Source organism: Puma concolor, chromosome B1 (genome assembly GCF_028749965.1).
Source record: "Puma concolor isolate L17-30 chromosome B1, mPumCon1.1.hap2, whole genome shotgun sequence".
Taxonomy (NCBI): Eukaryota; Metazoa; Chordata; class Mammalia; order Carnivora; family Felidae; genus Puma; species Puma concolor.
In genome coordinates, this window is record NC_141670.1 from 150,066,974 (window position 1) to 150,090,470 (window position 23,497).

The 23,497-nt window shown below is 39.0% G+C and overlaps 1 protein-coding gene across 1 annotated transcript; it reads right to left on the minus strand.

Moving 5' to 3' along the window:
* On the minus strand, window positions 1–12,477 carry ENAM (enamelin). The gene is made up of 8 exons (XM_025922395.2): window positions 12,424–12,477; window positions 10,556–10,624; window positions 10,387–10,431; window positions 9,384–9,425; window positions 7,486–7,758; window positions 6,329–6,391; window positions 4,811–4,861; window positions 1–2,859 (listed from the first exon to the last, which is right to left on the minus strand). Exons 1-8 carry the CDS (start codon window positions 12,475–12,477, stop codon window positions 1–3), a joined length of 3,456 nt encoding a protein of 1,151 aa, XP_025778180.2.
* Window positions 12,478–23,497: the final 11,020 nt, after the last annotated feature.

Consider the following 23,497-nt stretch of genomic DNA (forward strand, 5'->3'; position numbering starts at 1 on the left):
CTAGGCCTGAAGTAGTAAGCAGTCTTGCACATGGTCCTGTGGATTGGTCTCTATTTGAAGGGAATCAAATGAAATGTGTTCATCTGCATTAAGTGGGTCTACATTTATACTCTGAAACTGTGCCCCAGTAGCTAACCTAGACAATGAGTTAGGACTTTCAGTAGGCGTAATCGGATCTTCATCAAATGGGCCTTGCCTTCCAATGCCAGATGGAGTTCCAGTGCTGGAGGAATGATACTTTGCCAATTTGGAGCCAAAGCATGGTAACTGCAGGATGCTTGATGGTCTTTGTTGCTGCCTTTCACCCTCATTTCCTTGTACTTCACTTTGGATTCCTTCTGGACTGGGGGCTTCATCAGGTGTACCCATAACAAGCTGCTCAGGAGTAAGGTCAACAGTTCTTTCATTGAGCTGGTTGCCTTCAAATATTTGTTCCAAAACATTGTCCCCATCTCCTCCAAGATCACTTTTGAGGCAAGGCATATTCTTTGCTTGAAGGGAACTGGCTTCAGGAAAGGGCATAATTCCCCTTTGGCTCAGCTGATTCTTCATGGAACATGGTGTGTTCCTCCTCAGGGTGGACACATCATCTCTAAAAGGACTTGGGTTTTCACTTTCTCCAGGCAGTCTTTTCTCTGAGCTGTTTCTTTGGCCAGGTAGGTTGCTTGGAGGGGAGATGGTATGTCTTGCATGTTTAGTATGACTATCTTCTGTATACGGAGGACTGGTGTCTTGGTTCTCCCCTGGTGCAAGACCAAAGGATGGAGTGTAGTCCTGTAGAGCAAGTGGATCTTCTTTGTGTCCTGTGGAGCTGCCAGCACAGCAAGGGCCTCTCTGGCTTAGATGAAATACATGCGCTTCTTTTTGACCTGATGGGTAACTTGGAGGAATTAAATCTGGGAAAGCCAACTGTTCTCTCTCTGGTGAATTTATCCTAGTAATTTGCATGCCATAATTCAAATTCTCACTTTCATGCCATGTTGGACTTTTCTGAAGCCCAGCTGGGGAATTGCTAGGATAAGGCTGGTTCTCTTTCTCATGTGGTGGACTAGGGGGAGCTTTGTGTAAAGTTGTTGGCCGATCCCAGAAGTTTCTGTTAAAATATGGCCTTCTTTCTTTCTGCCCTTGGGCTTGAATCTCATGGTCCCAGGAGTTCCAAGAGGGGAACAGAGTGCTTTCTTCCTGTCCAACAGCATTATTAGCATAATAGCCCCTGCTCTCCACAGGTGGTGGTGCACTGGGAGCTGTATTATATGATGGAAAATTCTCATCTTGGTTCCAGGGATAAAATTCACCATAAGGGAAATCCTCCCTGGGTTTTGATGGATTATCTAAGGAATAGGGAAGGTATTCTTTTGGTTGATTTGAGGTATATTGCTCGCCTTCATAGTGCCTAACTGTTGGCCCTTCTTTAAAGCTCGGCTCCTCCATACCCCATCTACTTTGTCCTGGAAAAGTTTCATCTCCAGTTGCATCAATTGGGTCCTCTTCATTATAAGGGACTGTTTCTTTCAGGTCTGGAGTATTCATGGGGTACAGTGAATTTTTGGGTTGCCCCATAGTATTGGGAGAATCATCTCTCTCATCCCATGTATTGCTTCTAAGGTATGGTGAGTTTTCCCTGGGATTATAAGAGTTATAGTCAGGGTAGTAAACACCTCCCCTTGAGCCATGGGAAGGATGAAGTAAGTGTTCTTCCTGCATCCCGGGATCTTCCTTAATAGGTGGAGAGATTCCTTGATGATTCCAAATATTTCTTCCAGCAGGAAAATGTTCTCTTGCAGTGGAAGGGATTTCCTCAGGGTATACACGTTGATACGTACTGTGCTTTAATTCTGGTCGATTAGTTTCTGATTCATAAGGGATTCTTCTTGGCTCCAAAATAATCCCTTTGGGCAAATTCTGGCTTTGGGTTTGTCCATCAGAATTTGGGGCTCTTTTGGACTCTCCTCTTGGGTAATAAGAGTTTTCATGTTGACCAACAGAATTAAAATTTGGGACTAGCATGTTACTCTCAGGATGAGGCAGTTTATAGTTTGATTTATTAGCTCCATAATCTTGAGAGTTTCTCCAGGGGCCAGATGGATCTCTTGTAGGAATGACTATTTTTTCTTTTGGACCAACTGGTTTCTCTGCTGGATTTTGGATTTTTTCATTGCGGACAACAGTACCATGTTTGGGACCCAGAGGAGCAACGTTGGTTCCCATAGGGTGTTTATTTGGTCCCTGAGGCTTTCTTCTGACATTTCCTGGATTTCCTGCATGAGTGGGAGAATTGCCTCTTGCAGTAGAAGCATAAGCTTTGCGATAAATTGGATTTCCTGAACGAAATGCTTGTTTGCCTTCCAAAGCAAAGGAGTTCCACCGAGGACCCCTTTGAACCTGTTGATTTCTGTAAAAAGGCCCATTCTGTCTACGCCCCATGATAGTACCAGTGGGACGCCATTGTCTTCCTGCAGGAAAATTTCGGATGTTAGGATTTGGATAGTTTTCATAAATATTTGGCTGACTTGGTCCCCATGAGATTTGAGTTCTTGGTACTCCCTGGCCTGAAACATTAACTGTAGGGGGTGAGATAACCCCGTTTTGAGCTGTAGGATTACTCACAGTGTTTGGGCCATGGCCACTGTGTCCTGTTGGGCTGGTGTCATTTCCGCCCTGACTCCCTCCAGGTGCATTTGGTTGAGTAGAATTAGTCTCAGGACCTGTTGAATTACCCGAGGGCTCAGTGGCTGGACTCTCTGCTTTAGGAGGATCTTTTTCTTTGGGTTTTTCAAAATCTTGTTCAAACATCTCTTCTGAATAATAAGGAGGACGGCCCCCAAATCCCTGATATCCAAAATATCCAAAATAAGGATTCTGTAGGGAAGAAGATGGAAATTGGTAATTACAATTTGTTTTGCACCATAGTGTTGCTCGGAATTTTTTTAATGTGATAGGGAAATGAGCCACATGCTTCTTTTAAAACCATTGACTATGCTTCCTTTCTTGAAAGTTAATTCCTCCTTGGTTTCCATGACCCAACTCCCTTCCAGTTTTCTCTTCTGGTACTCTAACTTTCTGACTCACTTCTTAGTTTTGTCTTCCTAGTCCTGACCCCTAAATCTGAGGGGTGTTTTTTTTTTTAAAGGATTCCATTTTCTGTCCTTCTAATTCTTCCGTTCTCATTTTACACACCTGCCTTGAATAATCTATTGCAGGCCAATTTTTTTCAATGCAGATATATATCAGTGACTCCCAAAGCCATAAGTCTGGCCCATGACACTATGTCCTGAGGCTGAAACAGCAAGACTGGGTCACTAAAGATCTCATTGGGCACCTCCACCTGAATGTACCCAGAATTGGACCTATCTGCCCCCAAACTTCCTTCTCCAACTTTCTATATATCTAAGCAACATTCACCACTATCTACCCAGTTTCCCAGGTTTCTACTCTCCTCTATTTCCCCCAGCCAATTAATAACCAAGTCCTATAAAATCTGAACTTTCATCCTGTCCCCTCTTTTTTTATCCCCAGTACTCTTGAACTGCTGCAATAGTTTTCTTACTGGTTACTCTGAGTGTAATTGTACTTTCCTCTCCATTGCTATCATAACAGTAGAGGTTGGGGGAACTTTCTGTCACTTTCCTCTTTTTAAAAAAAATTTTTTTTAATGTTTATTTATTTTTGAGAGAGAGAGAGAGAGAGAGAGAGAGAGAGAGAGAGAGAATGAACAGGGGAGGGGCAGAAGGAGAGGGAGACACAGAACTCGAAGCAGGCTCCAAGCTCTGCGTTGTCAGCACAGAGCCGGAGGGGGGGCTTTAACTCACAAACCGTGAGATCATCACCTGAACAGGAGTCAGATGCTTAACTGATTGAGCCTCTCAGGCACCCCATGTCACTTTCCTCTTTAAATATTATTTAAAGTTGCCCTTACCTTACAGAAGAAACTCTAAATCCCATAGCACAACATACAAAGCAGCACAGCATGGTCTAAAGAGTGGAGCTATAGGCAGATATGGGTTAAGATCCCTGTTTCATCACTATTAATAGTATGATCCTGGGCTAACCTCAGTTTATTATAACTTTGGTTATTTGTGAACTCAAGGTAATAAAATAATATCTATCTTATAAGTTGCCATGAGGGTCAAAAGAGATAAATATGTACAGCTCAGTGCCTGGCACTTAGTAAGAACCTAACAAATGTTGTACATTATATAACACCACCACCACCACCAATAATAATTTTTTATAATCATCTGGCCCATAATTATTACATCCAGCCTCATTTCCTCCCCCCTGTACTTTGTGCAGGTGCAAATCACAACTACTACTGCAGCTATTCATAATGGAATCTAAATGTCTCTCTACAGATGAATGGAAAAGGCAAAAAGTGGGCGAAATTGAACAGTAATTTATCTTCTTTGGGCTTCAATTTATTTGTATAATGAAGGAGTTAGATGATTACTTAATTCCCTTCTAGGAATAACTTTCTAGAATGTATTTACTTCCTTCTCTTAGTTGCCCATCACTGTCTAGAGTCCGGTACCAACCTGGAGCAAAGGTTATTAGGTTAGCCTTTTTAGAGAGAGAAAAAGTGAGAAAAAGGGACGGGGAGAGAGAGGAAGGACAAAGGAGGGAGAGAGGGAGGGACAGGGGTCAGTACCTATAGAGGAGAAATGATGTATCACATTTATATTTGTTACTGGATGTTTTTCTTATATCATGGGCACTTGAGCTACAAATTCATGTGTTGAAATTTAACATTTTGAATAGATAGGAATTAAAAATCAGAGACTAATGGGGAGAAGGTAGCTTTACTTGTACTCACCCCGCCTTCTTCATTGCTGACTGGTGGACGTCCGAAACCTGGTGGTACCTTCTGAAAGGTAAACACCACAATGAATGCAAGAGGAAACCACGTTCTATGCTACCATTTGTTTGTAAGACTCAGGGTGTCTTAAAAGAGTTCGAGTCAGTGACTGGGTGTTAGCATTATTAGTTTTTAGCTTTTGAGTCATTATCTCTCACAATCTACTATTAATTAAAATTATAACCCATCAGTGAATACTGGTAAATACAAAGGTTTCAGCTGAATTCTAGATTATCTTATTCAAAATACCATGTATGGCTGTGTATCCTAGCAGTCACCCCATCCCATGGGCTCCAACACACAGACACACACAGACACACACACACACACACACACACACACACACACACACACAGTGTGATTTGAGTGTTATTAGGATCCAAACATCCATATTAGAACATGTAATAATGGAGATCAAATAATGACGCTATTTTCAGAGAGTCTATGTCACATTTAGGATGACAAACCGCCAATTCTCCTGGATTATTACGGTAACTTTTTTATTTGACCAAGGTTTATTTTCCTAATCAAACTTGGAGGCTGAATGTTTGATCAGGGGAGAGAGTTCAGGAAATCAGTCCAACTCCTGCAGACCTTCAGGAAGTCCTATGTGGATGATGTAATAGTTCAGCATGAGAATGACACTTATCTGTTTTTTAAATCTTCACCTGGTACTGCCTTAGTTTCTTTAGTTCAGTATGGCCAGTGAAAGGAAGACACTCTTTTAAGGAAAAAAAGTAAGGAACTCTTATTCCTTGAAATGAATTGTTCCTTATTGATAAGAAGGTGTCTTGATTATAGAATGATAGACCAAAAAAACCAAAAAACAAAAAAACCCAACAACAACAATGCCATAGCTGAATAAAAAGTCATCAAATATTTGTTGTTTCTGGTATTTTAATAGCAACTGGCCTTTAAACTTTTCTTTAGGTCAAATAGTTTATTTTGTGATTTATATTTTTAATGCCTGTGATGCAATTTCAATAGTTTTATTTTAATGATTTTAAACTTTAAAGGATTCTCGTAAATATTATTTTACAAGATTCTTTATAATGAGGTATTTGTGGCAAGAAATAATAAATGACGGAAAGACCTTAGTCTAATCATAGGGTTTCTTATGATTTGCAAACTCCATTTTGTCTCAATTTCCCCTTTACATTAAATGAAGATAATTTTTGTGCTTTCTAATCTCTTAGGGAAGTGGGGGAATAGTAGCGAAATAGCGCAATCCTTTAAAATTAATTCATTGACTAAGTTATTAGTAGTTGTTTGGTGATTGTTCATGTCTCCAATTTGTCTGAGTAAAATATTCATTAAAATTTTTTTTCCCTACATGATTAATGATGTGATGATTTTTTTTTTCATACTCTCTACTGACTGGCATACGGATTCCATTTAGAGAGTATGAACTCATATTAGTTTGAGATATGACCTGTTAATATTATTTTTCACTTCTAGTATAAAGAAAAAACTCACATGTGGAACTTGCCATGGTGGCTGTTGATAGAGAAATAGCCCATTGCCAAATGGTGGGAATGCCTGAAGAGAAAGAAAGAACCATAGTGATGTGGAAGTGAGAAAGATAAATGGAAAATGAAACAAACCTATTAAATACAATTGTTTGAAACTTGACAGTCTGCATCTCCCTTTGCATTAAACTGCAATTTTCTATTTTTAGGGCTGAGATGATGATGATGATAAAAATAACAGCAATTAGTATTAGTGAACACTTATGTTCTAGGTACTGTACTGAGCATTTTGTAGTGGTAAACTTATTTAATCCTCATATAAACCTAGAAGACATGTGCTGAAGACATTATTTCCTTTTCACTGAAGATTCTGAGGTTCAGAGAAGTTAAGTCACTTGCCCAAAATCTCTCAGTTGGTAAATGGTCCAGGAGTGTCTTTTCATTTAATTTTGTGTTCTCTCATCTGTAATAGTGTCTGATAATAAATAAATAGTGTCTGTTAATCGACTAATAGACAGCATTTTGGAAGCTCCACGTTGGATGATATCTTGAGAAACCATTTGCACATCTTCTTGCTTTAAGTCAGGATTATTTATGCCACCCAGAAGTACCGGAAGCAGTGTTACCTTTCAGGGCACTATTTGAGATCATCAAAGCATAGATCTGGAGGAGACTTAGAAATTGTTTCTTTACTCATGGGGAGGCTGTAGCCCAGAAAGGTAAAGTGACTGCTCAAGATCACACAAGTAATAAGGGCTGGGGATAGAACTCGAATCTCTGTTCCCTGATTCTTCTGTTCGTGCTCATGTTACAATACCATGCTGCCTCTGCATTTTAAAAAGAGCTTCTTTAAAGCAACAGTATTTTGGTAATTTTTTTAAAGATTTAGAACAATTTTTTGGTATCTATCTATATATAGACATATACATATGTTGGTAATTTTTAATCAAACAAAGGCTGGGGTAACTTGGCAGACAATTTTGGATAGGCAGTGGAGCATCATGTTAGAAGAAAGTGGCAAAACTGAAGATTCTATTTCATACATAGCAGTATGTGTCTTGAGCAACATTGGAGAAAGTGTGTATGTGGGGATGGTATGGCTCTCCAAATCCCTCTGAGCCCATTTGTTGACTCTGGTTTGGAATTTTGCTGGGCAAGCCTCACCTGAGGTGGCTGGGCTTCCTCTTCTGGCTGTGCTGGGGTAGGTGATGGCTGCTTTAAAGGCCGCTTTGGTGGTGGCTTTTTTGGTTGAGGCTGGTTGGTTTTCTGGGTCTCTGGGGCTTGATCAGTTTTGCTCTTTTGGCGTTTGGGTGCTGAAGGAGATGAGGGTTTCTGTGGGCGCCCCGTGTTTGGTGGTGGTTGAGGCCACATGGGCATCTGATACTGCGGGAAGAGCTGAGGCAGACCATTCCCATACAAGGGGCCCAGTTGTGCCATCTGTGAGGGTAGCAAATAACAGTAAAACCATAGGAGGGCTGAGATTCCAGCTTTCCTCAGCCTGTAATGTCACTCTCTAAAACTCAGGCAAAATCTCAAAAATTCTATGAAACTTAACAATGGAAGCCTCAAGATCTTTAGTATTTCTTTAAATATTGTCTTACAGAAATGAATTTCAGTCTTCTAGAAAACTAACAAAACAAACAAAGCAAAAGACAGAATTAGGTGAGAAATTTAAGTTTAAGAATTTGGCTGATAATTTTCTAACTCTGAAGTGCTGACTCCCATAAGAAGTCATATTGATTACAGAGGACTTGGTGTCAGATTCAAAACTGTGACTTGTTATAGGCTGGAAAAGGAGAAAAAGCAAAAAGAAGATAAATGAAGTAAGAATGACAAACAGAAAAAAAAACCAACAAGGAACGAGAGAGGAGAATACAAATTCTCTGTCGTGTAAACATCCTTACGTGTACTTATGGTTTTTGGTTACTGGTGAATTTTCATTAATTCCATTTTCATGATCAGAATCTCCATAATTTCAAGGTTGGAAGGGAAGCAAAGGTGGTCATGATCTGAAGAAACTAATATATGAATTTACCTCCTACAATGTCAGTTCCCATTCAAACATTGTTGCTTTGGTTTAACACTAGAGCTAAACACAGTAAAACCAAGAGTGAGAGTTTAAAAGAGTTGTGCCAATCAGTAGTTGAAAATTGACAATGATGATGATTATAGGTGAGAAGCTTTTAAAGAGAATGACTTGAATAAAGGATTAAGAGAAAATTGATTTTGAAGAGAAAATTGAAGTCCTTGATTTTTCCTCCCAATGGTTCTCACGATCATCACAAAAGTCAAAAGTGACATATAGTATGGTAGTCATACAACTTTGTCAGAAAAATTATGCTAAAAGATCCAACTGATATGTGATTTATTTTTAGTTGGTTCTAAGAATTAGCACTAGTGGTAAGTATAAAATTTTTTTTCAACCTTTTTTATTTATTTTTGGGACAGAGAGAGACAGAGCATGAACGGGGGAGGGGCAGAGAGAGAGGGAGACACAGAATCGGAAACAGGCTCCAGGCTCCGAGCCATCAGCCCAGAGCCTGACGCGGGGCTCGAACTCCCGGACCGCGAGATCGTGACCTGGCTGAAGTCGGACGCTTAACCGACTGCGCCACCCAGGCGCCCCGGCACTAGTGGTAAGTATAGTTGAAATTTATTTAGATAAGATAAAAACTTATTTCATAAATTTAGTGTTATCTTTCAAGATAATCCAAATAAAATTTACCTCCCCACACACCTGGAGTATTTTTTGTCCTTATTATTTGTGAATACATGTTGTGTGATCTTTCCCCAGAACCAATTTCTCTTGGATACAAAGAATGTTGGTAATTAATAAATGATTTTTTTTTTACATGAGAGAATAACAGTAATGAATAAGAAGAAAATCTGGGGTAAGGAGACAGGCAAAATGATTTTTCCCCCTTAAAACTCTTATAATGATTATATTGTAATTAAAGCATGTGGATAGCTGTTGGTATCTTTATTAGCTATGACAAACCTTATAATGTAATTATCCATATATAAAGAAGAAATTATCAGAAATAACACAAAGCAGAACTTACATGTGGGGAGTTCATGAAGTTGAACTGACCATATCGCATCATCTGTGACCAAAGAAATCCATTAATGTGATACAAAGTGAAAACATTTTATTATTTAACCAATCTACAAATCACCAGAAATAAGCTGAATTTCTGATTTTAATGTACAACAGTCATATCTTTTACTATTTATGCATGAATTTAAAATAAGTATGCAATTAAAAAACCCATGTCACTAATTTTTAAGTCAGGATTTTATTTTGAGAAAAATCAACATAGAATAGTAGAGAATAAAAATCTTGTCTACTCTGACGTTTTTGTCTTTTTTTTTTTTTAATTTTTTTTTTTTCAACGTTTATTTATTTCTGGGACAGAGAGAGACAGAGCATGAACGGCGGAGGGGCAGAGAGAGAGGGAGACACAGAATCGGAAACAGGCTCCAGGCTCTGAGCCATCAGCCCAGAGCCCGACGTGGGGCTCGAACTCCCGGACCGCGAGATCGTGACCTGGCTGAAGTCGGACGCTTAACCGACTGCGCCACCCAGGCGCCCCTACTCTGACGTTTTTGAATGTTCTACTCAACTTTTGGAATTCGGGACTTGAGAATGTGATAATTCTATGAAAAAGATGATTCTCCTTTCTGATGTATGTTGAATTTGGCTAATGATTTTGGCTATAAATCATGTCGAAGATATTATATGCCTATGTGTCTACCTTCTAAAAACGCTTGGTACAAATATCTACCTTTGCTAGCTTGAAAACTTAGCAGAGAAGCCAACATTAACTATACCTGAATGCAAATTAACATTTACCTTGGCAAGGAATAATGAAGTACATAGGTAGTATGGAGCTGACGAAATTACTACTTTGCCTTGATTTGAGAGTTTAAGTCTTTCAAATTTTCCCTTTCCCTCCCTCCATCTCTTTCTCAAGAAATTTTATATATCAAAAAGTTTTCCCTTTTTTAATGGACTCTCAGGACAGGACTTACAAAAACTTCTCCCCAGAGACTGAACATACATACCTCCTCACTTTTACTGCTAAATCCAGGCATTCGGGGCATTTGCATCTGGAAGTGAAAGAATATTGGTGACAAATTCAGAACATAAGTTGAAATAAACCCAATAATTATCTCCAAGCTATTTAACAACAGAACACAAAAGGACAAGTCCTAAAAAATTTTCAGTACTCACTGGCATAGCAATAGAATTACCAAGCAGACCTAGAAAGACCAGGAGAATCTTCATTTTTCCACTTGGTACCTGGAATACAAAACTGGATTTTATTTTTGGAATATGAAATAATTTCACTGGCGGCATTCTGCCCAGCTGTCTGTCAAGGAGAGGGTAGAAACAGACCACGCTGGGGGCCTCTGCCGCCATTTTTACTTTACGTTAAGAAACTACTAGTTATTACCTTATAGTGTTCTAAACTGTGAAAAGGATCTGATTTAAAAGGAAAGATAGAAGCGAGAGAGAGAGAGGGAGGGAGAAGATTGACCCTTGAGAAGATGGGAGATGGTTTATAGCACTGAAATATGGTGCTAGAAATTAGGAGTTTACCTGAAATATATAAATATTGCTGATTTTGAGTTCTTGTTGCTAGGCTGGTTTAGAATGGCATAGTAATGTCTGATTATAATCACCATTCAGAATAATCTCAGTTTCAGTGAAGGTGCAATCCAAAATCAGTACTTTTAGCTACTTTCTAAGATACCATAGACAACATTCCATTATGTAGAGGCTAATTAAATAAGCTGGAATATTCCAGAATCCTACTCTTTTCTTCTTTCCTCTATTGTTTCTATTATTATTATTATTGCTTTTTTAAAAATTATTTTATCTTTTAAAAATTCACTTCTGCTCAAGGGCTGGTCAGAGAAATAGAAAAATATAGGCACAGATATTTTTATCTCTTTTTTAGACACTTTGATTGAACATATACAGGAAAAGATTGAAGTTATAGACGTATGTGTGAAGTTTGAGAATGTTTTCATGGATTTCATTTATCCCTCTCCAGTTAATTATGCAAGCCTTGTATAATTAAGACTTGTAGTTACAACTTTGAACGATTTTTTTTTCTGAAACATTTACTTGTGTAATTCCTTAAGAAAACTCTGCCCTATTTGCATGTACAATAGAGGAAAATGAAGGTTTTAATCAGAATGATTGATTTCTTGGTACATCGGATACAGCACAATTCCTAGCATAGTAACCAGCACATAGACACCAGTAGTTGCTCAGTCTTTTTGTTCCTCTTTCCTTTTTCTGGGCATGAAATGCGCGTAGAAGCATTTTGAGCCAATGCTCACCCTTCTGTTTGCTTCCCATAGGAGCAATATAATTAAAGGACACTTCAGCATTTTCCTAAATTATAGGTGCAATCAATAACCTTTTACATATTAGAGAAATTGGGAGAGTTCAGTTAAACAAAGGAAGCAGTAACACGTAAATGTCTTTACTGCTAATTAAGGATTTTCAGAATCATGACATTGTAGAGAATTAAAAATAACAACTGAAACTATTGTCTTCAGCATAGGCTGAAAACATGAGGAAGCTAATAAAGAGGATATTGGTGAATGCTTTCCTTTCTAAATCTACTTTCTAAGATCATGGCCCAAGATTTTGGGGGACTGTTGGATGTTTAATTTCTCTCTTACTTAACCATCCATTTAATCTCTGTAGTAGCTGTCACTGAGACTCCTGATAATGTTACACACATAAGTAGGAAGATGTGACCTTCTATTTTGCCAATACAAAATGCCACTCACTTTCTCTTTTGTAAAATTAATATATTATACTGGACGACTGATAGTTTCCTTCTCTCTCTAGAAGTTCATGATTGGATGAAAGTTTATTTTTAACTGAAAATAGCACTCATAATGGTTGCTGTGGAGTACAGAGACTATGCAAGTTCTTACTTCTTTGTCCCATCTGTGAACTCAGATGCTCTTTGTTTCTTCTGACATATTTAAATAGTGTTTTACCCTCTCAAGCATACTTCTGACAATACTTAGTTTGATATGTGACCTGTGTTATAAAAAATGAATATAAATTCTCACCAAGTTATCTAGCTTAGGAAGAGTGGCTCCATGGCTGTGCTGGAGCAGCAACATTTTTCACTCAAATTTTGAAGAATACAGATTTGGTATAAGACGAAGGTCAAACACAGAAATGAGACAAATAAATGAAATGAATAGCAAAAGCTCAGCTCTAAGGCAGCGCATGTCATATTAGTTATTTTATCCAATCAGAGCCTTACTAGAGGGACTTAACAATCAAACTGAGTCTTCTATTGCTTTAAGAGAAGGGTGAAAGCTAAATTAGAGAGGAAATGACCCAGGAACAGTATTTGAGGTATTTCTAATGCAGTGCTGACAAAACTTGACTGCTCTACAGGAAGATGTACGAAAGCATAGTGTTAAATGAGATCTAAGTAGGTTGGAAGAAAAGTTAGAAGAAAAACAAATCTACCAAACAAACCAACGAGTTTAAAGTTTTATCAGAAGATCAGTATGCAGCAATGACTATACAACCAAGATCAAAGAATGCAATAAGGAAGTCAACCAGTATCTATGAATTAAGTTCATTCTTTGGCACTATATCATTTATGTTGACAATCTCTAATACTCACCCAATGCCAGCTAGTAGCTCCAATATATAACAAATAATTTTACTTGAACTTTGTTAGCCTGTCTTTGAAATATAGTCTTACTGGTCTACAGTGGAAATGCCTACAAGTTGCTGAAGCCGGGGAGATCTCAAGGAGCAAGACACATTTGTTTCTTGGTAATAAAACAAAAATTCTTCATGAAGATGTCATGTTGTTTAACAAAAAGGCTTAAAATAAAAAGATTCCTCCTGTAAGAAAGCTTGGGATAGCAAGGTCACATTTAAGCTCTGTTGTAGACCTGTACAACCAATCAGCTTTGAGAAAAATGGTTTTGCCATCACAAGAGTTTAAGGTGAAAAAACACATCCAGTGTAAATTTATAATGTGTTATTATAGGAGCTGTCAAATCAAGTCTCTTATTATGTATAATAACAGTCCAGGAAAATGAGCTTACAGCTGTAAGATTTGGGAGATGCTTTTCTTGATGAATTTGGGGTTTTTCAAGCTTAGAAACTTTGTTTATGCAAAGATATTTAGGGAACAAAAGTGAATATTAACTATATTCTACTGTGATAAATCATTGACCATCATCAAAATGCAGGCCTACCTACATCTCTCTCTCTCTCTCTCTTTCTATCATTCTATCTCTATATCTCTAATTCTAATTCTATAGATATAGGTATATAGATATAGCTATAGAAATATAAACTTAATATAGTTAATTAGTATTTATTTAACATATAATTAAAATTAGGTGAAATGTTATACCCATGGACAACTCAGTGCCTTCATTTGATTTGTATTACATAAGGCTACCAGGACATAGTGTTTTTTTTGAAGAAAAATATAACTGAGTCACTTGGGATTCCAAGTTTTAGATCAGATATGCAAAATGATAAATGAACTCTCAGCTATTCATGGTAACACAACCTCACGAAAATAGGAGTTAAGAAATTCACTGAAGGGGTTATGTTATGAATGTTTTTTGATATCTGGCTTTTTATAATAAAGATTTCACTTCCAAATAAATGGAAAATTTATACTTTTCATTAACAAGAATAAATCGCTCTCTTTGCTGTACTTGGGATTCTCCTGTTCTCTTACGGCTCCACAAGAGAAAATGTTTGTAGTGGTGATCTTTGCTTACTTATTTTCGTGTTGGCATTTAAAAATTAAGAATATTTTAATTTAATGCCAAAAACTGGTTCCTACTTGGTATGATGGTGCACGTCAGTTCATCCAGTGGTTCCGAAGGGTGCTGTCCTTCCAAGGCACCAGAGCTGCCGTGTCCTTCCTCTCAGGCCCAATAACACTGCATTTCTTAGCAACCCCCCCCCACTCCCTGCCGTCTCCCTGAATTTAGAACCACAAAGAATAACATTGCACCAGAATGTTTGACATTAAGTTCTAAATACCTTTTAAGCCTGTCTGAATCCAAGATGTACAAAGGGATATCTGCTGCAAGTGCCTGCCTGTCTTTGATTTTGTAGAAACTGGGTAGTAGCTATAATACTGTTTGTGCTCTGTGCACATTGAGATGAATTTGCAAGTGGTAGAACACCTAGGGGACAGTGTTTTCTTGTAGGTGACATGAGAATCGTGATGCTGGGTGACACTGGCCTTTGCCCGTGCCCTTCATGTAGATGCTGGAGTTCTGATTTTGGCCTTAGTCATTTAGGTTAGTTCCAGTGGCCACTAAACCTCCTTTTTTTTTTTTTTTTTTTTTTTTTTTAAAGTAAGCTCTAGGCCCAATATGGGGCTTGAACGCCTGAGAGATCAAGAGTCACATGCTCCACTAACTGAACCAGCAGGGCGCCCCTCCTTTTGATTGCTTTCTTTATTTACCCTTGTTCCCTCTGCCACAAGGCTGGGTAGTGGTCATGAAATAATTCATGTCTTAAATATCCAGCTGAGCCTTTGAATGGATGAATTCTTAGTAGTGGTGGATAGGATTTAGGAAACAATCAAGTCTCTTTTTTCTTCCAGAACACCGAAGAAGCGCTTCACTTGACAAAATACTTCCAAACCAGTCCTTTATGACCTTTCCCTTTTACTGCTATCATCTCTGCTGATTTTATAAATTCTTTTTCCCTCCAAACAATTACAATTACTAGTGAACATGTTAATGATTTGGCTTAAAACCATTTTTAAGTGTATCTCCTTTCTTTTTTCTCTGTGTTCTCTTGATTTGGCTTAAAAACATTTTTAAGTGTATCTCCTTTCTTTTTTCTCTGTGTTCTTTTCTTGTCCATAAGCAAGTCTTCTTAACCTCTTCACTGGGATCTGTAAATGTATGAAATTATATATACGAATTTCTGTGTTTTTGTATAAGTGCATTATTTTTCCCTGAAGGAGAACCATATCCTCCAAAGGTGTCTGACCTCCCCACTTTTTTCTCTCCAGTTACTAAATAATAGATGTAATAGATTTTAATAAGATAAGATTTATAAGATTTTAATTGATTTTAATAAGATTTTTCTCATTGTCCTAGATTTGAAGCTGGTGGGAACAGAAAAGTCTTTTGGTTTCTTACTGTAGATACTGTAGAAAGAGGCCAGGCTTTGGAGTTGGCAGACCTAAGTTTAAACCTTCCACAAATATCCAACTGTTTGATTTTCTGTGTAGTAAAATGGGGGTAGTATGTTTCTGCTAAGAAGTAGATTAAATAATGCATGCAAAGTGCCTGGTATGTACTAGGCACTGAGTGATGATCAGTGACTGATCAGCACCTGAAGGTATTCTGATGATTCCACATTACACCTTGTAATGATTCACTAAGGACTCAAATGGAAACAAGGCAGTAGCTCTCAGAGCACATAGATCCTCATCTAAACACAACTGTGGAGGGGCGCCTGGGTGGCGCAGTCGGTTAAGCGGCCGACTTCAGCCAGGTCACGATCTCGCGGTCCGTGAGTTTGAGCCCCGCGTCAGGCTCTGGGCTCATGGCTCGGAGCCTGGAGCCTGTTTCCGATTCTGTGTCTCCCTCTTTCTCTGCCCCTCCCCCGTTCATGCTCTGTCTCTCTCTGTCCCAAGAATAAATAAAAAAACGTTGAAAAAAAATTTAAACACAACTGTGGAGCTGAAGTTCTGTGGATTATTATTAGTATAACACTCTATCTAACACTGCAGGACTCGTGAATGAAATACTTGAGACAAATAGTGTCTTAGAAATTTCTTACTGGTGACTACATAGTTTCTAAGTATAGAACTCATAACCTTGACTTCTCTTTGGGAACTGTTCATATAGCATATCCTCAGGCTTTAAATGTGAGACACTCTTCTAACAGGAAAAGAGGAGGTGGTGTTGAACTCTTACAGATTAAATGGTTAACAATGTTTTATTCTACAAACATTTCCTGAGTGGCCTCTTCATGCGAAGCCCCAGCTTAGGTGCCCACTCATTCTGCACCAGATATTAGACAAGGAAGTTTTCTGAGTCAGAACTCAGCATGGGGTTCGAACTTCAACTTCCATGACTTACTCGTTTTAAAATCTTGGGCAAGTGAATTAATTGCTTTAGCGATTTAGCCTCAGTTTCTCCATTTGTAAAGTGGAAGATAATAATAGTATTTCCTTCGTTGGTTTGTTAAGAATTTAACAAGATAATTCGTTTAAAGTTCATAGCACATGGCTCAAATAAATCTTATAAGAAAATAGATATATGAATGTTACCCATGATTAGAGCTTGCTTAATAGCTGCTTTAATACTGACCACTGACGTATTCCCTAAGTACTTTTTGAGGAATGTTTCATTTCATTGTGCTTATTCATTAAAAACAAAACAATATAAATACGGAAAACAGGGGTGCCTGGGTGGCTCAGTTGGTTAAGTGTCCAACTCTTGGTTTTGGCTCAGGTCATGCTTTCACGGTTTGTGAGTTCGAGTCTCAGATCAGGACTATAAGATAAGAGTATAAGTATCTCTTATACTTCATATAAGCACTCTCTCTCTCTCTCTCTCTCTCTCACCCTTTATTTCTCTCTGCCCCTACCCCCACTTGCTCTCTCTGTCTCTCAAAATAAATTAACTTCAAAAAACAAAAAAAGGAAAGCAAATATCCCCCCCCCAGCCCCCTCAAAGAGCAACCAAATGTACATAAATAGAATATAGAAAAAAAGAAACAGGGTCATACATTTTATCAGATTTACCCAGTTTAAATCCAGCTTTTAGTCTTCAAATAAAAAAGTTATTCTGTGATGTCAGGGAGTTACTGCTGGTGGGTGGTTATTTATTTGGACCACCCTCAGAGGTAGTGTTTACTTCTTGGAGCTCTGAGTAATGACTCTCTTGTATGTACTCAAGGTCAGTTTTAAATGATACAGAATCTAGGGAAGACTATCTTCTTCTCTCTCTTCCCTCTTCACCCTGAGAAGAAAATGTAACCCAGTGGCTAAAAACACAGGTCTTGGGATTCGAAATACTGAGTAATGTGTACACCGTGCTTAGAACAATACCTGACTCCTCCTAAGTCCTTCATATGGATTAGATGTTTTTCTGCTTCTTATACTTCTTATAAGTTGGTTGTGATTCTGTCTCATGGTAGCAATAGTATATTTATTGATCATTTGCTGTGTATTGAGTGCTGTTCTAAGTTAATAGATTAACTCCTCTATTCCTCACCACAACCCTAAGAGGTAGGTTCTGTTATTACACGCACTTTACTATAAGCAAACCAACATGCAAAAGGATTCAATAGTGTGTGTGTTCATAGTTAAACAGCCAGTAGGTGGCTAAAGCCAGATAGTCTGGCTCCAGAGCCCCTGTTCTGTCCCCTACTCCTTGTTGTCTTGGTCTAAATTGAAGCAATGAGTTGAAGACACGGCTTTTCTAGCTTTTCCTTTCATAACAATGGCTGCCATTGTCCCTATTTAGGTGTCTCAATGTTAAGTGTGGAGAAAAATCACAGGCAGTCAGACTATCTAGTTTCTAGTTCTTGATTGATCACTCATCAACCCTGTGACTTTGGGAATCAGACTTTCTAGTGTTTCTTTAACAAGAACCTGTCTATCTGTTTTCCCACGCATATGATATTGTCCTTCCTCAGTAGAGTGGAATATTAGTGGGCCAGACTTCCAGTCTAAGAGAATCCTAAATTATTTGCAGTTCAGTTCTGATAAAATGCCTGATTGAGAAAAGTGATTTTGGAAAAAGAGCTATTGAACCACTCTTGAAAACTGTGAGATCTGTCCCTGGATCAAATCATACTATTGGTAGCCCATACTTCTAGATTAGTTTAGCTCCTTAAAAAAAAAAATCGTCTTCGGGGGGCACCTGGGTGGCTCCGTCAGTTGAGCGTCTGACTTTGACTCAGGTCGTGATCTCGTGGTTTGTGGGTTTGAGCCCCGTGTCCGGCTCTGTGCTGACAGCTCAGAGCCTGGAGCCTGTTTCAGATTCTGTGTGTGTGTCTCTCTCTCTGCCCCTCCTCCACTCATGCTCTGTCTCTCTCTCCTTCAGAAATAAATAAACATTAAAAAAAAAATTAAAAAAATCACCTTCGGGGTGCCTGGGTGGCTCAGCCGGTTAAGAGTCCAATTCTTGATTTGGCTCAGGTCATGATCCTATGGTTTGTGAGTTCAAGCCCCATGTGGGGCTCTGCATGGACAGTGTGGAGCCTGCTTGAGATTCTCTCTCTCTCTCTCTCTCTCTCTGCACCTCTATGGCTCATGCTATCCCCCCTACCCTCAACATAAGTAAATTAAAAAAAATCACCTTCTTTAAGTTACATTTACTAAAGCTCACAGATGAGAGGCATAAGACATATGCCGTGATTAAGTGCCCATGTGCTGGCATGGTGCACATAAGTGGTGTTATAATGGTGAGCACCATAGATAGAATCTGTACCTTCAAGGAGTTATTTGTGCAATAATGGATGTAGATGTTGTGATATTGGTTATAATCCTGTGTAATAAGGAATAAAACTGGAGAAGTTCAGAGCACATAAGAATAATTTTATGGAGAGCATCCCAGAGGATGTGAGATGTAAGCTGTAGACTGACACTTGAGTTGAAGGTAGCCAGACAAGCATAGGAAAGTAGGGAAGGCAGAGAACAGCATTGGTAAAATCTGGAGAAAGAATGAGAAGATGAATCTGAGGAATGTAGAGATGTCTAGAATGGCTGGAAAAGAACTCCAGGACTGAGGGCAGTGGGAGATGGTGAGTGCTCAAGAGGTGAGCAGGGCTAGTCAAACACATCTGGAACCTAGTGGAGGACTTTTCCGTAAGACAGTGCTGAAAGCGGCACCACGTCACTTGATATGCCTTCCATACAATTCTACAGAGGAAATTTCTTCTAGAATTGTATTTCATGAAAAACCTTGCTCTCCTTGATATGTATTATTTTTCTGGAGTCACATGGCTACTGGGGGAATCCAGACCAGTGACCTTCCATTCTGTATCTTGCTTGAGAAATACTGATCTCTTTTCTTGCAACTATCATGATTTATTTCCTCTCTTGCCATAATTCTAAGTATGTGACATTCTGGTTACTAGGAAGCTTGGAGCTGAATTTGGTGCTAAATTAATGGTGGATCCAGATAATGTGAGACCTAAGCTAGTACAATTTTGGGGCTTTCTTTAGGGAAAAAGACCACAAAAAACATTTGTGTAGATAAGAAATGAAATTGCAACAAATTTCAGGTTTTAAAAAGGTGACAAATACAACAAACATCACAAAATCTGGAAAAATCAGTATTTTTACTAACTGCTAACCTCTATCATAACACCTGTACATTTCAAGCCCTGTTTTTCCTTCTCTACATACATATTTCTAGTTTCAGCTGCCAGGGACATATTCATACCACAATATGTTCTCTCGTCCTGCACCTTTGAGTCACAGGAAGAATGAGTAGGCAGGTAGAGGTCGGGAAGCAGGAACATTTCTGGAAGCCATTTCTACATGGGGATGGCTAGCAATATTTTAAGTAGATACAAGAGTTAACTGTGGGTCATATATATATATATAGATAGATAGATAGAGATAGAGATAGAGATAGAGATAGAGATAGAGATAGAGATAGATATATATAGCACTAAACCCAAACTAAATGTCTCCCCATTGCAACTTCCCCCAAATGTCCATGCTATTCCAGTGCCATTTGAATTTAGGAAAATCATAATTGAGGGACCACGAGAGTTGAAAGAAACAGCATTTTTAGCTAATTGTGGGCAAATTTTATAAAAACTGATAGTCATGTGAACACATTACCTGGGCCCCTCTAAGGCATGGAAGGAAGGGCCTGGTGCTTCATAAATTTGATGATGAATCACCTCTGACCCAAAATTGAGCCTGTTTGTACTTCTTTTATGCTTGTGCCTACCTGCTAACTTTACTAACCTTACTATTTCTTGCTGTTGTCTAAATCACCTTTTGAAAAGAGCTACAAACATCTAATTAATGAAATAAAATTGTGACCAGGGGCGCCTGGGTGGCGCAGTCGGTTAAGCGTCCGACTTCAGCCAGGTCACGATCTCGCGGTCCGTGAGTTCGAGCCCCGCGTCGGGCTCTGGGCTGATGGCTCAGAGCCTGGAGCCTGTTTCCGATTCTGTGTCTCCCTCTCTCTCTGCCCCTCCCCCGCTCATGCTCTGTCTCTCTCTGTCCCAAAAATAAATAAACGTTGAAAAAAAAAATTAAAAAAAAAAAATTGTGACCATAAATCTTGCCTAGTTACCATTGTTTTACAGTAATAATAGTAATAGCACTTTGAAATATATATAACAATAATAGCTTCACTTACTATGTGCCGGGCTCTGTGCTAAGGGCTTTAGATGATTTATCTAATATTCACAAAAACCCTATGAAGTAGGTACTAGGATCCCCCTCCCCAATATTTTACCATTGAAAAAAATGAATTTTTTCTTTTTAAAGTTTATTTAGTTAGAGAGAGAGAGCATGCAAGTGAAGGAGGGGCAGAGAGAGAGAGAGAGAGAGAGAGAATTTCAAGCAGGCCTTGCACTGTCAGCACAGAGCCCACCCAACATGGGGCTCTAACTCATGAACTGAGATCACGACCTGAGCTGAAAACAAAAGCCAGACGCTTAACCAACTGAGCGATCCAGGAGCCTCTGAAAAAATGAAATCTTAATGAAGTTAAATAACTCGCCCAAGACTAAGTGGGGTTTTGAACCTAGGTCTGCCTGTGGTTAACCGTGTCTTTCTAAATAGTGTAGACTTACATGGAATGCATGTTTTCACCAGTGGTGTCAAGACACCAGGACCAAGATTTTATAAAGGACTTCTCTGTAAAAATGAAGTGGGATGTGAACTTACACGAAATGGGTTTGTGAAGTTTCAGTTTCAAATGCAAACACAAATTATAGTTTTTTAAAGCTCAATTGCATGGAAAGTAAAAAAAAAAAATTCTTCCTTCTCTTGAAAGCAAGAGGCTCTCTCTTGGTACTGGGAGTGAATTGCATGCTGGGCAAGATGAATCAGCTTTTAAATGAACAGTTAGAGCAGACTAGACTCAATTAGACTCCTACTAATTGAGTAAGTTGAAGCTTGTTGAGTCTATCACATCATTTCTTACCAGACATCATCTAATCACTTTCTCTAGAAATGCTAGCCTCTACACTGACACAATTACATTGAAACGGTGCACACATATCAAACTCCTCTCCCTAAACAGGGTCCTATACATGGGGTGCAGCTCTCTGTTTATGGCTTTTGTATAAGGTGGGTTCCCTTTCCGACCCCTCACCACCCACACTCACCTATCTATTCATAGCGCATGAATCTCATGAGCCCACCCGCAGGATGTTAGATCAACTCCTTGGATTCCAAGGAGCTGCTACTCATTTATTTAACATGGGACTTAGGGACAAATTTATGTATTTCAGATATATTGTATTCAAACTCTGAATGGTAGATGGTGCGGACTGAGACTCACAGCGAGTAAGTGACAAACATGGGCTGAGGCTACACAGACAGAGCGCAGGTTTGCAGAGGTCTGTGTGCCTCCATTTTCCATTTGCCACAATACCGCCATCACAGGTCTTGGCCAACAGTGGCACAAAGGGCACCGACTGACTGGGACCACCAGAGTTAGGGAGTCAGAGTGTTGCCCGCAGGCAATTTCCCTCTGTTTCTGGCTTTAGGCCCATCTTGGTTCTTTTGCTTTCCTCTGATGAGATCATTCTGGGCTCCTCAGCAATCCAATACTTGCTTTATCTACAAGAAATGTAAGGACCCAGCATAATTTAGTGTTCAAAAGATAAGTAACTGGAAGAGATTGGGGTTTTAAACAATGGACATTTTTCTTTCATTATTTTTTATTATTTTTATTTTTATTTTAACTTGTTTTATTTTTTATTCTTTAAAATTTACATCCAAATGAATTAGCATATAGTGCAACAATAATTTCAGGAGTAGATTCCTTAGTGCCCCTTACCCATTTAGCCCATTCCTCCTCCTGTAATCCTCAATTTGTTCTCCATATTTATGAGTGTCTTCTGTTTTGTCCCCCTCCCTGTTTTTATATTATTTTTGTTTCCTTTCCCTTATGTTCATCTGTTTTGTCTCTTAAAGTCCTCATATGAGTGAAGTCATATGATTTTTGTCTTTCTCTGACTAATTTCACTTAGCATAATACCCTCCAGTTCCATCCATGTAGTTGCAAATGGCAAGATTTCATTCTTTTTGAAAAAAAATTTTTTTTTTCAACGTTTATTTATTTTTGGGACAGAGAGAGACAGAGCATGAATGGGGGAGGGGCAGAGAGAGAGGGAGACACAGAATCGGAAACAGGCTCCAGGCTCTGAGCCATCAGCCCAGAGCCTGACACGGGGCTCGAACTCACAGACCGCGAGATCGTGACCTGGCTGAAGTCGGACGCTTAACCGACTGCGCCAGCCAGGCGCCCAAGATTTCATTCTTTTTGATTGGCGAGTAATACTCCATTGTGTGTGTGTGTATGTGTGTGTGTGTGTGTGTGTGTGTGTGTGTATACCACATCTTCTTTATCCATTCATCCATCGATGGACATTTGGGCTCTTTCCATACTTTGGCTATTGTCGATAGTGCTGCTGTAAACATGGGGGTGCATGTGTCCCTTTGAAACAGCACACCTATATCCCCTGGATAAATGCCTAGTAGTGCAATTGCTGGGTTGTAGGGTAGTTCTATTTTTAGTTTTTTGAGGAAGCTCCATACTCCTTTCCAGAGTGGCTGCACCTGCTTGCATTGCCACCAGCAATGCAAAAGAGATCCTCTTTTTCCATATCTCCGCCAACATCTGTTGTTGCCTGAGTTGTCAATGTAGCCATTCTGACAGGTGTGAGGTAGTATCTCATTGTGGTTTTGATTTGTATTTCCCTGATGATGAGTGATGTTGAGCATTTTTTGATGTGTCTGTTGGCCATCTGGATGTCTTCTTTGGAGAAGTGTCTATTCATGTCTTTTGCCCGTTTCTTCACTGGATTATTTGTTTTTTGGGTGTTGGGTTTGATAAGTTCTTTATAGATTTTGGATACTAACCCTTCATCTGATATGTCATTTGCAAATATCTTCTCCCATTCTGTCGGTTG